Below are 13,097 nucleotides of genomic sequence, written 5' to 3'. Positions count from 1 at the left end.
AGAAATACAGAGAATCATAAGCTGTTTCTTTTCAGTTCTGCCCCTTAACTAGATATTCGGAGTTCCAGCTGAGGTTGTAAGCTGCAAGACTTATACTCTGCAAACCTGTAACTAAAGTACAGAGACATCGATAGGAAAGAGAAGTCCTTAAGCTTCCAGGAGGTACTAGAACAGATGGGATGCCATTCAGGGAGTGCTGAGGTGTTTCTTGAGTAGCTGTTTGGGGGCCTCAGCGCCAGTGAGGGACCATGGAATAGGGGCTCTTCTGATGAAGACTCAACTGAATAGAGACTGTTGGGGCTGAGGAGATGCTTTGAGGGCTCGCTTTTGCCACCCTTGCTGCCAGAGAGGGGACACAGTGGGGAGATCTCTGTTTCTCACATACCATCTGTTCTGGTTTTTATTTTTTAGACCACATCACACACAGGCTTTATTTATATCTTATTATTTTTTATTTTGCAGTGTTGGGGATTGAACCCAGGTCCTTATGCATGCAAGTACTCTACTACTAAGCTATACCCCCAGACCTGCATATAGATCTTTAAAAATAATTTTTAAAAAGTTTGAAACAGCCCTAATTTACATAAAAGTTGGAAGTACATCACAAAGAATTTTTTCCTGAACTATTTCAGGGTTAAGTTCCCAACTAATGCCATATCATCCTGAACACTTTTTATTCCTACAAGCAAGGACATTTTCTTAACCACAATACAACCATCAAAATCAGGAAATTGACATCGGTGTGTTACCTCCATCTAGGTAAAATCCCATTCACGTTTCACTAGTTATCCCAGGAATGTTTTTTGAAGCAAAATGATATGGTTCAGAATCGTGGATTGCATTTAGTTATCAAGTATTGTTATTATCCTTTAGTCTTTCCTTAATGTTCATGACCTTGATACATTTGAAGATTACGGGATGGTTATTGTTTAGATTGGCTCTCAATTACGGTTTGTTTGATATTTTCTCATGATTAGATTCAGGTTTTGCCTCTTCAACAAGAATATTGCAGAAATAGTGCTTTGTTCTTATTGCATCCTTTCAGATGGCATGTGATTTTGATTGATCCCATTATAGATGATGTTTATTTTTGATCAGTTGATTGAGGTGATGTCTGTCAAGCTTTCCCATTACAAAATCATTTCCTGTTGTAATTAATAAACATTTTGTGGAGAGAGACTTTGAAACTATGTAAATATCCCTCGATAAACTTCAATTTATTTATTTATATTTTTATGGACTCACAGTGTCCCTAGTTTATTCAGTGTATTTTAATCCATTACTCTCAGTAATTATTAGCCAGTAGAAGTCTTTTCAAGGTGACTTTTGTGTCCTTTTGATATGTTCCCATCAGTCTTTTTAGTATTTCCTCGCTTTCTGGTACTACAGGATGTACCAGACTCATCTTGTACTTCTCTGCCACAGCTCTGGAACCAGCCTCCAAAGAATCAGTTCTCCAAGGAACTCTGGTTCTTTTTTTTGGGGGGAGTGGGTACCAGAATTGAACTCGGGGGCACTCAACCACTGAGCCACATCCCCTGTTTTGTATATTATTTAAAGACAGGGTCACACTGAGTTGCCTAGCGCCTGGCCATTGCTGAGGCTGACTTTGAATTCCTGTCTCAGCCTCCTGAGCCACTGGTATTATAGGTGTGTGTCACTGTGCCCAGTAACTCTGGTTCTTTTAATGGAGAATGGTATTTAGAAGGCGACTGAGTCCTCAGTGTGCTCATTGCTATTGAGTGTTGCTGCTTCCTGGCGCTTCCTTAGACAGAACTAGAAAATATTTATGCATGTGTGTGTATTTATATTTGTGTGTGTATGTATATATGTATATGTGTATATGTATGTACACACACATACTAAATATATCTACACTTATATATCCAGGTCTATATCAAAAACCATGAGTTTGTACTCTTACTGCCAATTCCATTCAGACTCCACCTTATTTTCTCCCTTTTCTTTTTGCACCAGGTTTGAACCTAGGGCCACTTAACCACTGGGCCACATCCCTAGCCCTATTCTTTATTTAGAGACAGAGTCTCACTGAGTTGCTTAGGACCTCGCTAAGTTGCTGAGGCTGGCTTTGAACTCTAGATCCTCCTGCCTCAGCCTCCTGAACCACTGGGATTAGAGGTGTGGGCTGCTGCTCCCAGTTCCCTTTTCATATTTTAACTACTTTCTTTAACAGTGAGAAACCTGCTTCCCATTATCCTTAGTGTACATACTTCTTTACTCAGTTCTTCTGTATGTAACCAGTCTCCTAATGCTGACCATTGCCCTTTACCATTCCTGAGTGCCTCTTTTATCCTGCCCTTGACTCCCCAGAGTAGATGGCCTTAGACATGAATGCCTCCTCACCTGTCTTTGGCTCTGACATACTGCACACCTTCCCATGTTTTCAAGGATACCCTCTTTGCCCTGCTTGGGCCCTATATATCTTCCCCCACACCTGCATATCTCTCTTCACTCCATTTGTTGTAGATATTCCCTTCCTCTACTGCATTTAACAGTGTTAGGATTGAATTTTTCAGGAAGGGAAGAGGAAGAGCTACCCTCTTTTCTTGACTTGAACTGAACTTGGTTGTTAGAAGAAAGGAAATAAGGAACCAGTGACTGTTGATATGTGGAGGCCTGGCCCTCTTGATGTCTATTAAGACTTTCTACAAGTGATGCCTTTTAATATGGGTGAAATCAGGTGAGAAATAAAGCCTGTGAGCCAGAGAACCTCTAGCCATTCATGTATTGTCCATGGGAGGGGATAGGGTGTACATAATATGCTCTGTGGGAGGGCTGGAGCATTCTAGGGATGCAGGAGACTTTGATGTAAATCCCTGAGGCTACCTGATGCATTAATTAGACTTATAGGCCCAGGGTATGGGGATCCAGGCTTGGCCAGCTGGGCAGAGCCAACTGGATGATAATAGTAATAATAGTAAGCTAATATTTATTGACCCCTTATGTCCCATACACTGCTGTTAGGTGCTTTACATGTGTTGTCACATTTCATTCTCTCTTAAAGAGTGGGTAGTTTTATTATTGTCATTTTACAGGTGTGGAATTGAAGAACAGAGTTTGTCCAAGGTGTGATGGCTAATAAGTGACAAAAGTCTGGACTCACTGGAAGTCCTCATTAATGGTGATGCTTAATTGCCAGTATTTTGTAGGTAGGGTCTAGTATAGGGTCTATCTATACTGCATATACTGTAGACACATTGGAGAATGTTAAGGATTTCAAAAGTCTTATATGTCTGACTTCAAAGGGTTAGAGAAAAATTCTAAGGCCCTGAGGGACTTTTGATCTAAACTAGCAGATGGGTGTCTGTCATCTCAATAAGGTTTTCCAGTACTATTCAGGAGTAGGTGACATGATGAGTTATTTTGGATTCTGGTTTTCAAAAAGTTATTGGCCCTTTTGCCTTTCCAAGAGATTCTGTAATGAACCTCAAGCTAGCCTTTGTCACCTGGGCTGAAGAGGTTTGGCTGCATTTTTGGGGAGACTGTGAAGCAGTGGTAAAAACAAGTGTGCTGTGTTTGTGCAGGATCCATGAAGAACTTAAAATCCTTTTGGTTTCCATTCAATTTCCATGACATCTCAGTATAGGGACAGGGAAATTAAGACCTACACTAGCAAATGTCCTAATACAGGCAAACGATTGTAGATCATTTAGTGAGTCAGGAGAGAACTTGAAAGAGAAGTGATAATGTGTCATTGTCCTTTTCTGCCCAGGTAGTAGTAACCTCATTGCCTTGAGTTTGCCTTGGGATTCACAGTGTGCTGTCCCTACTGCCTGACATGGAGAGAGCCAGGTGCTCACTTATAGCCATTCTGAGGCAGTCACATTTGACTGGGTTGGAATGGGGCCTCAAAAAGCACAAATTATGGTTATATCTGTATTGAGTGGTAAGATTTCTCAAACAAAGTTGAAGGAAATTTGAGTATTAGGTATAAAGGGGAGAAAGACAAAATTGTTGCTTTGTTCCTTTATTTATTTATTTTTTTTGAAAGTTGAGTTATTTATGAGTAAAACTTAGGCTTTGATTTTTATATTTAGTTAGCCCTCTGAGGAGCAGACATACTGCAAATTTAAAGGAAAAATGTAAAGGAAAAGTGATTTTTTTTTTTTTTTTTTTTTTTTGCACATGTTCACTCAGAAAACTTTACTAGACTTTTAGCAAAGCTCCCATTACTGCCACATCTGGGTTTTCTCTTTTTCCTTCCCTATTTAAAAAGTCCCGCAGTTGATCAGGGCCTCTAGGACAGAGTGAGTCTGAAAGGCAGCAAATGAAGGGCCTGAGGCTGTTGCCAGCTGTGCTCTCCAGGCCCTGTTCATTCCCCCAGGGTGCTGCTTACCAGTGTGGGGGTTGGGAAGTCACCAGATTGTTGGGAGCTAATTCCTCTGGGATTTACTTTGTTTGCTTTCACACTGGTGTGTAGAGATGTCAAGACACAGGAGAACCCAGGGCAAATGGCATGTAACAGAGCTAAGGAGAGAACTTGGACATTTCTTGCTGTTCGTCTGGGTCTACTTAACTCCCAGGACTGATTGTGCAACTGAGTCACCTTGTATTAACTTTGGGACACTTAGCTTTAAAGTTAACTGTTGCCACCTGGGAAGTGACCACAGAATTTCTCTCTCTGCTCTCTTTTGAAATAGAGCGCCATTTAAAAATGAAGACCAGTGCTGCGTGTTGTTTTGAGAATGATCTGAGAGACTCAGAGCTGTAATAATGCTGCAGGTGCTGGTGTTAGGGTCTTGAACTTTAGTAACAGATACTGTGATTTAGAAAAGGGGCCTAAGAACACTGAGGAGTGACTCATGTTGCATGGACATTCCTGAAGACTAGATGGAACAGGGCCACAGTGGGAGGGGAGTAACCCAGGCTCTCTGTTTTTTTTTTTTTTTGTTTGTTTGTTTGTTTGTTTTGTTTTGTTTTCTGTATGTTTGTTTTTTGTTTTGTTTTGTTTTGTTTTTAACTTTCCTCCCCTAAGTTTTAGATGCTTCTGGATGTTCAATGCTAGCACCTTTACAGACTGGAGCAGCTCGATTTTCTTCATATTTACTTTCAAGAGCAAGAAAAGTGCTGGGCTCCCACTTATTTTCTCCCTGTGGTGTTCCGGAGTTCTGCTCCATATCCACCAGAAAGCTGGCGGCCCACGGCTTTGGCGCATCCATGGCGGCAATGGTGTCCTTCCCTCCCCAGAGGTATCACTACTTTTTAGTGCTGGACTTTGAGGCTACGTGTGACAAGCCACAGATTCATCCTCAGGTAACTGTTGCATCATTGCTTCAGAAAAGGTGGGGTGGGCAAGGAGGGAGGGAGGAGAATCTTGCTTCCTGGGACCCAGAGCTATTTTCTCATGTCTTCCTGGCTTTTAGCTACTCATCTGGAGTTTCTGCCTAGGAAGCAGAACTTGGTCCAGGTATGCTCGGGCAAGGTAGATCTGAGAAGTCTCTGGGGAAAACTGGGCACATTGTTTTTTCTTGTCTCAACTTTTGGGAATCAAAATATTTCCTTCTCTTTTATCCTCCTCCTTTCCTTTCCTTTCCTTCTTTCCGCCTCGTGCCACTGCTGCTTGTTCTTTCAAGGAGTACTGTGGTAGTCAGCCTCCACATTGACCCCCAGTGATCCTTATCTCCTGGGATTCACACCCTTGGAAATTCTGTCACACTGAATCAAAGGTAGCCCTGTCTAAGCAGTAGACTGTAGCAGAAGAGACAATGTGTGACTTCTGAGGCTAAGTTAAAAAAGAAAAAAAAATTGCAGTTCACTTTTGGACTTTTGGACCACTTGCCCTGGCGGAAGCCTGCCACTGTGCTACACAGACACTGAAGCAGTCCTGTGGAGAGGCGCATGTGTGTAGGAACTGAGGCTCTAATCCAAAAGTCACTACCAACTTGGCAGCCATGTGAATGGGGCATCTTGGAAGTGAATTCACCAGCTCCAGTCAAGCCTTCAGATGACTGCAGTCCCAGTGAACATTTGATTTCAGCCTCAGGAGAGATCTTCAGCAGGCCAAGTCACTTCCAAATTCCTGACTTACAGGGACTGTGAGAAATAACAAATGATTGTTGATGCTTTAAGTCTTAAGTTTTGGTATGGCTTGTTATGTAGCATTAGATAACTTGAACAGGTACCATTGTTGGTCTTTTGGAAAGGAAAATTTCTTTTGCTTTTTTTTTTTTTTCCTTAGTCACCAGCTGTGTAAAAAGACCTTTTACCTTTTTAAGTTATGCTGCTAGGAAGCTTGGATTACTAGCAGAGAGACACCTGTGCTGGGGTATGTTAAAGCGCTTGGTGTTTGCTTTGAGGGAAATGGTCAGGTTCTATGTGGCGGTTCATTGCAGTGTGAGGGCTTCGGGTATGCCTGACTCTAGGACTGTAACTCTTCCCTACAGGGCTAGGTTATAGAGTATGTAATTTGGGGATGCGTAGATTTGTTGCTGTGGGAGCAGGTTACAGTAGGAGTAAGCAGGAGAAGGAGAAGAGGACCTTTAGCATTAAGAAATAAACTGTCTTCATTTTTCATCATTTTTTTTTCCCCCACAAAGGGGTCTGTCTTTAGAATAATAAATTATTTTACCTAAAGCAGACTTCACAACCCCTTTTTCCTTTCTCCTCTCCTCTTTCCTGTTTTCTGTTAAAGCAATAGTTTGCCTCGGGGGCATTGAAATCAGGCCTATGGAGGCCTTGGAAGACAAGCTGGATATAGATAATACTGTAAGGGAAATAACTTTGGAAGAAAGGAAATACAGCTTGGGAGTAAGCCACACTTACTTTCTCTGACTCTTGCTCCTGCCTATGCCTTAAAGTCTCATCTTTCCCTCCTCAAACTATTGCAATTTCTCTGGCATGGTAGGTATGCTTGGGTGGTAGGTTGGGAATTTTGGTTAAATAGAGTCTCCTAAATTGAGAATCAAAGATCCATATCCTAACACTCCATATTATTTTCCTTACAGATTAGGTTTCAGTCATTGAATAAGCCTTAATGAGACGTGAGTCTAAAATCCAAGACATTTCTCTTATGTATGATTCATCCCTCTTCATAATGGTTTGGCACCTCCATTATGGCATTTGCTGCTTCCTGGGACATGCTTATGGATGCATGTTCCTTATCATTTCAGTTAGATTATAAACTCAGATAATTAAGTAGCTGTGTTCTAATGTCCTGCAGAGAGTCCTGCCAGTGTTCCTGAAGGTAGAGTCTAATTTGTGTCTCAATTGGGTTTTTAAGTGTCACCTTTCATCAGTCTGTCAAAGCATTATTCTGTTTATATATCTATTGCAATGCTGAAGACATAATGTAGTATAGCTTTAAATCACTGTATCACCAACTTTCTTCTCTGTCTTAGGCACCAGGGCTTTCCAGATTTAGGCTGAGTTAGAACCTTGGGCTGTTTACCAGGATCTGAGCCTGATTAAAGATTATCTCCAGAATCAATGAACCCTGATGATGTGATTCCAAGGACACTTAAGGAATTGGCTTCCCTGGTTCATTATTAGCAAAGCATTAGCTTTTGCTTTAGAGAACTCAGGAAGAAGTATTTGCTGTCTTGCTTATTTTTAAAAGGGGAATACGAATGATCTTGGAAATTATAGACCTGTTAGTTTACTGTGATTCCAGAGAAGATACTTGACCTGATCGTCAGATAATCAATCAGCAAACAGCTAGAAGAGCGTGGGGTACTGAGTAATAACTTACATGGGTTTGTGAAGAAGAGCAAATCTTGTCAGATCAATCTAACTTCTTGCTGTGACATAGTGATGGATTTGAGTGGATCTAGGGCAAGTGATAAATGTAATGCATCTCAACTTCATTAAGCCTCTACGATGCTATGATCAACAGGTAGGAAAGTGAGTTTAGGGCCACACATCTATGTTGGGACTACTCTTTGGATCACCCTCAGGAAAGGGATAGGCAACTTAAGACCTGTTGTTATTAGCAACTTAAAATCTGCCCCCTCTTTTTTGGTGTGTGTGTATGAGGATCTTCTTTAGGGATCGCAGGTAGCAGACTCATCATAGGATTCAGGGAAAGCTAAGAAAATAGATTATAGAAACTTTTAGTTTCAGGTAGGACAGCGTCCTTCTGGTGAGTTCATCATAGGTCAAGTTCTCCTTAGAGCCTCTGTGCTGTTTATTTAGGTCTTCTAGTCAGCACAGTAAGTGGGGAAACAGGAAAAAGTCTAGATGAGAGGAACAAAAATTATTTCAGGCAAAAACAAATGATACTTAGTAAGAATAAAAAGGAATGGACTATAGCTTGGGCAACTGATTTCTTGTCTGTACTAAGTAACTTCATCATGTGGGAGTAGTTGTTCCAACTTGCTCTTCACTTTAATCAGGACAAAAATAAATTTATTTGGAAACAAGAAAACTTGAGATTTGGGATGAGAAGAAACTTCCAGAAGAGAATAAAGGGCTAGAATGTGCTGTGCAAGTTAGAACTTTCCTGAGTACTCTCTCAGAATGGAGTGATGTCTGTCCTCTTGACAGGTTCTTTATGGGTAAAGTTTGCCTGCCTCCTGTGGATGGAACTGGGATCATGAATGAAAACCATCCCAGCACCTCTCCTGACCAGCTCCCAAGAGCTTTCAATGCCCATGATCTCTGCATAGTACACTTCTGATTCTTCTAGATGGTATCATAACTCTGGGTGGGCAGAAGGTAGAATCAGGTTTTGGGCCAAGGTCCTTTGGAGGCTTGCATCTTCTGTCTCTGGTTTTCAGAAATTCCTGAGTCAGCTTATTGGTACTATCCTAAAGTAATACCATCATGAAAAACTAACAGTTGTAAGCTCTGTTGTACTTGGGTGAGTAATAGTATTGGTTATAAATATAGTAAGACATCTGGTATTTTCCATTTGTCATCATTTTTGCTGTTTATTTTGGTACTTTGTTCAACTAGGTGAAACTGGAGTGGTTGGTTTGCCAGTAATAGGCTTTTGTGTTCTGGTTGTTGCACTCATTTTATTTGTTTTACATGTTTGCTTCAGATTAACATGATAGGTGTTCCTTGAATATGAAACTCTTGTTCATCGGAAAACATTTTTTCACTTAACTGTTAATTTAGATAGTTTATAATGTATTAAAGGCCCTAAATTTCAGAAACATAGCTCCTTTCTTGTTTTAGGAATTGTTTCCAGATATAGAAGTAGATTTTTATCTGGTTTAGGAGAATAGTGGCTTCTTTGTCCTTACTAGCAGGAGTTCACTTTGCTCATTTTGGTGTGGATGTGCATGGAATGATAGTTGTTCTGACCCTGAGGCCCAGAGAGCAGCCTGAAAGCTTTGGTGGGATCTTTAATTGTGCATCTTTAACCTCAGGGCAAGTTCTCTCACCACCTCAGTGTTCAGAAGAGACCAAAGTAAATGTAAGTGAGGAAAATGAGGTGTAGGCCACAGCTCATGGGGAGGAGGAAGTAACCTCAGCTGTCTGGACAGCTAGAAAGGGAGGGGCAACCTAGCTCTCCCCATCTGGGGAGCTGACATCCTGGCTGCTGCCTTCCTGAGTCCTCTCTGGCCATCCATCAGGCTCCTGGGTAGTCCTTTTCTCAGTGTTCTGCAGCAGCCCTGCCTACTGTTTTCCTTCTTATCTGTATTCAAGTGCCCATAACTTTGGAGAAAAATGACCTTTGGGGTTGAGGTTTTCTAGTGTTTGGTCTTTGTCCACAGGGGCTTTTTTTTTTTTTTCCCCCCCTTTTTATAGAAACCTGAAAGAGACTCCATCTGCATTTTGAGTTAGAACTACTGAGTAAAAGAGTTTCTCTTTTATAGAAAATTGTCCAGATGCTGATTTATTTTTGGAGGGCAGGATGGGGGGAGGGGTTAATGGTGACAGAGGAGAGGGAACGATATAGAAGACAGGCAATATGACCTAGAGCTGGAACATCATTATAGTGTTTTGTGAAAGATATTTTGAAAACTTTACAGGAAATTGATTAAGATTCCTACAAACCAAATGTATCAATTCCCTTTCTGCTGCATTCAAGGCTGAAAGGGAGGAATCCCCATCCCACCCCAAACATGAACATTGCTCTTTGCTGCATGATTAGCTTTTTTCCTTTTCTCTGTTCTTGGTTCCTTCAGTCTCCAAGTAGACAGAAAGGCAGTGCCATAGAGAAAGAACCCATCCTTTCCTTCCCAGAAGCTTATCCCAGTAATAGCTCCTCCAGGTGAAACAGGTTGGTCCTTGCCTTTCAGCAGGACAGCCCAGCTGTTGGATTTTGGTCCTTCTGCCTGTGGCCCAGTCAGCCTGCACTTTTTTCTGTACAAACAGGAGAAGACGCTGACGCCATTCTTCTAAACTGGGAAATGAAATGCAAAACCGACGTTAATGTAACATTATGGTTGAGATTAAATGCACCAAAATCAGGAAATTCAAAGTTATGCTTCCCACAGCAACTATAACTCAGCCTCATCTGGCGTGTGTAGTATTTTGTGTTAGTGTGGATGGTGTTATATGTTAAGACATTAAAGTTAACACCATAAGCAGAGCACAAAATACTTGAGGGGTCTGAGTTATGACGACTGTGTGAGCCGTAAGTGTTCTTGCACAGGCTCCCAACTCCTGGGATAATTTCTCCCCTGACCATCAGACCAATTATTGCCTTTCTTTTTAGTTATATCTCTATTTTAACACGTCTCTTCCTCCAGAGTCACTACAAATGAATTCTTCTATTGGTGTTAGTGATGATAGTGGGAATGAGATGACCCACTAGGCCCTTTTGTCCTTTTTGTCTCTACCTATATTAATGTGGTACTTCCCCCACCCCCTCTACAGGCTGCTTTTTCTGGTGTCCCCCACAGGGATAGGCCTCCCTGCAACACCCACCTCCCAACTCTTCCTGCCCACTCCTCACTAGCACACTCTGAATGGGAACAAACATTTGCTGTGTCCAGGTCTTGACTGTGTTGTAATTACTTGTGAAAGCTGAAGGGCTCTTCTTTATTTGGAGCAGACATAGTGTAGAAGTAAAACATACATCCCAGGACATAGAGTACTGATAACATAGGGGTGCCATTGCAGAGGCACGATGGAAGTGGGTTTATCTACTCTATTCAGACTGCTTCTCTACCTTCCCCAGGGTTTATACCTTTAGGTTGCCATGGTGTATAGTTAGGCCTTGGAGTTGCCTGGGGGTGGGACCAGGAATTTTCCTTGGGGAGCACTGAGTCACTAGAAACGAAATCACCATATAATTTAGTGTAAATCAGGAAACATCCCCCATAGCTTCTTATTATCCTCTGGCCTCCCCAGGGCTGAGACAGCTGTTGGAATGCAGATTTTGTTAGGCACTAGGTTTAGTTTGGTGTGTTGAACAGCTCTAAAGAATAGGACCATTGATAAATGGTGAATGAAATCAGGGACTGTAAAATAACAGTGACACTGAGCTGCTTTTTAAAGTTTTTGTTGAACCTGACAAAATAGCAACTAAGTTAGCAGAAGAATGGGGAGGACTTCAGGGGTTGAGGATATAGCTCAGTGGGTAGAGTGCTTGCCTCGCATGCACAAGACCCTGGGTTCAATCCCCAGCCCCACCAAAAAGAAAAAAAAAAGGATGGGAAGGACTTCATTGTCACCAACTTACAGATAATGAAAAGGCCTGTTTTTGCTCTTGGGATAGCACCTACAGGGATAAAGACAAGAAATAGTCTTACCCTCAAGAAGCTCACAATCAAGGAACCTGTGACCATCATCAGGCAGTATGAGAATTATCATTATACAGGCAAGTATTTGTGTAGTGGGGGCACAAAGAATGAGAGTGGTCAGCCCCACTCTGTGTGTGTGTGTGTGAGAGAGAGAGAGAGAGAGAGAGAAAGAGAGAGAGTGCGCGCGCGAGCGAGCAGGGGAGGTGAATAGGTTTTATGTTATAAGAAGTTTAGGAGACCCAGGAGGGCCATGGAGGCCTGAGGCCTTACACTGTTACAGCAGGGATAAAAGAAGGGGCCCACAGAGTAAAGCAGGATGAATTGACCTAAGTCTGAGAAAATTCACCTTGATTATAGGCTTCTTTGTAGGAAAGTTGCAAATGAGGGAGAGGGAGAATGAAGACTTTGAACTTGGTGATATTTCACTGTTGAGTTAGTTGGATTATCTGTATCAGTTATATGGTATTTTTCATCTTCAAGCTAGAAGGTCTTAACTGGGATGCTGTGGGAGTCTGAAGGCTAGAAGTGGCTTAAGAAAATTTGAACCTGTAAAGTCTGGGCAAAATGGGTGAGGGTCAAAGTGGAAGTATGTGAGCTGAGTCTCTGAGGCATTGTTAGAGAGGCCAATCTGATATCTCAGCTGTCACTGAAGTTAGCAGTTAGGTGGACTGATAAGTCTCTAGGGAGGGGCAATAGCTGGGGAGTGACACGATACCTTCCCCCCTTATACTGGGAATTTGGATTTGGATCTGCTAGGACCCATTTTCTATAGACCAAGGAAGTTTAGATCCTTCAAACAGATAAACAGCTGGCTGGCTAATATTAAGAGCCATGTGAAATGAAGGATTAATGAAGAGGCAGGAGGGTCTGGGTTGCAAGAGAAGATTGGCAAGAGTAAAGGTGACTGGAGGGTGTGGGTTGAGTTCCACCTCTGAGCTCCAGCAACAGGTACTCAGCCATAGATAGCAAGCTAGCAGATCAGGAACTGGTGGGTGGGGGAATGAAATCCAAAGGAATGGTTAGGATGAGTTCATAGACTTTTGCTTCTTCCTGCCTCTATCCTGTCTTGTCTTTCCTCTCCCCTCTGTTGATTACATATCTTTTGTAGACTGAGCTCAGTTATTTGATGTGAGGAAACTGGTATTCGAGATGCTTCTCCATCTCTGTGCCTCATTAGAAGAAAGGACCCTACATCATTTTGATTAAGATGCCATTGGGATGATTATTTTTTATCCTCTTAACCTGGGTGTTCACAGTACTTAAAAAGCCCCCACAGCCTTACATTTATGTGATGAGTTTTGAGCTCCAGCTGTGAGAGTTGTGCCATAACCTAAAAGCCTGAGACAAGAGTCTTCCCAGATTGATACCCCCATGTCCCCACCAAGCAGTCTGCAGTAGAAGGGTGAGCAGAATTGCACAGGCAGAGGGGGTTTGTATATA

At 42.0% G+C, this 13,097-nt stretch overlaps 1 protein-coding gene across 11 annotated transcripts in view; it reads left to right on the top strand.

Annotated features, from left to right (window-relative positions):
- Positions 1–13,097, top strand: part of ERI3 (ERI1 exoribonuclease family member 3) — a 130,874-nt gene that overhangs the window by 10,064 nt on the left and 107,713 nt on the right. For 8 of the 11 annotated variants that reach the window (XM_079151960.1, XM_079151966.1, XM_079151965.1 and 5 more), the window contains one exon: positions 4,997–5,274. The exons of 1 other annotated variant lie outside the window; for it this stretch is intronic. In XM_079151960.1, coding sequence (XP_079008086.1) covers positions 4,997–5,274 — 278 coding nt within the window. The remainder of the gene's footprint in view (positions 1–4,996; positions 5,275–13,097) is intronic. 2 more of the 11 variants (XM_079151967.1, XM_079151962.1) reach the window with 1 other exon arrangement.

The sequence above is a fragment of the Sciurus vulgaris genome, assembly GCF_902686455.1.
Source record: "Sciurus vulgaris genome assembly, chromosome: 1".
Taxonomy (NCBI): Eukaryota; Metazoa; Chordata; class Mammalia; order Rodentia; family Sciuridae; genus Sciurus; species Sciurus vulgaris.
This window is presented reverse-complemented; position numbering and strand designations above follow the sequence as displayed.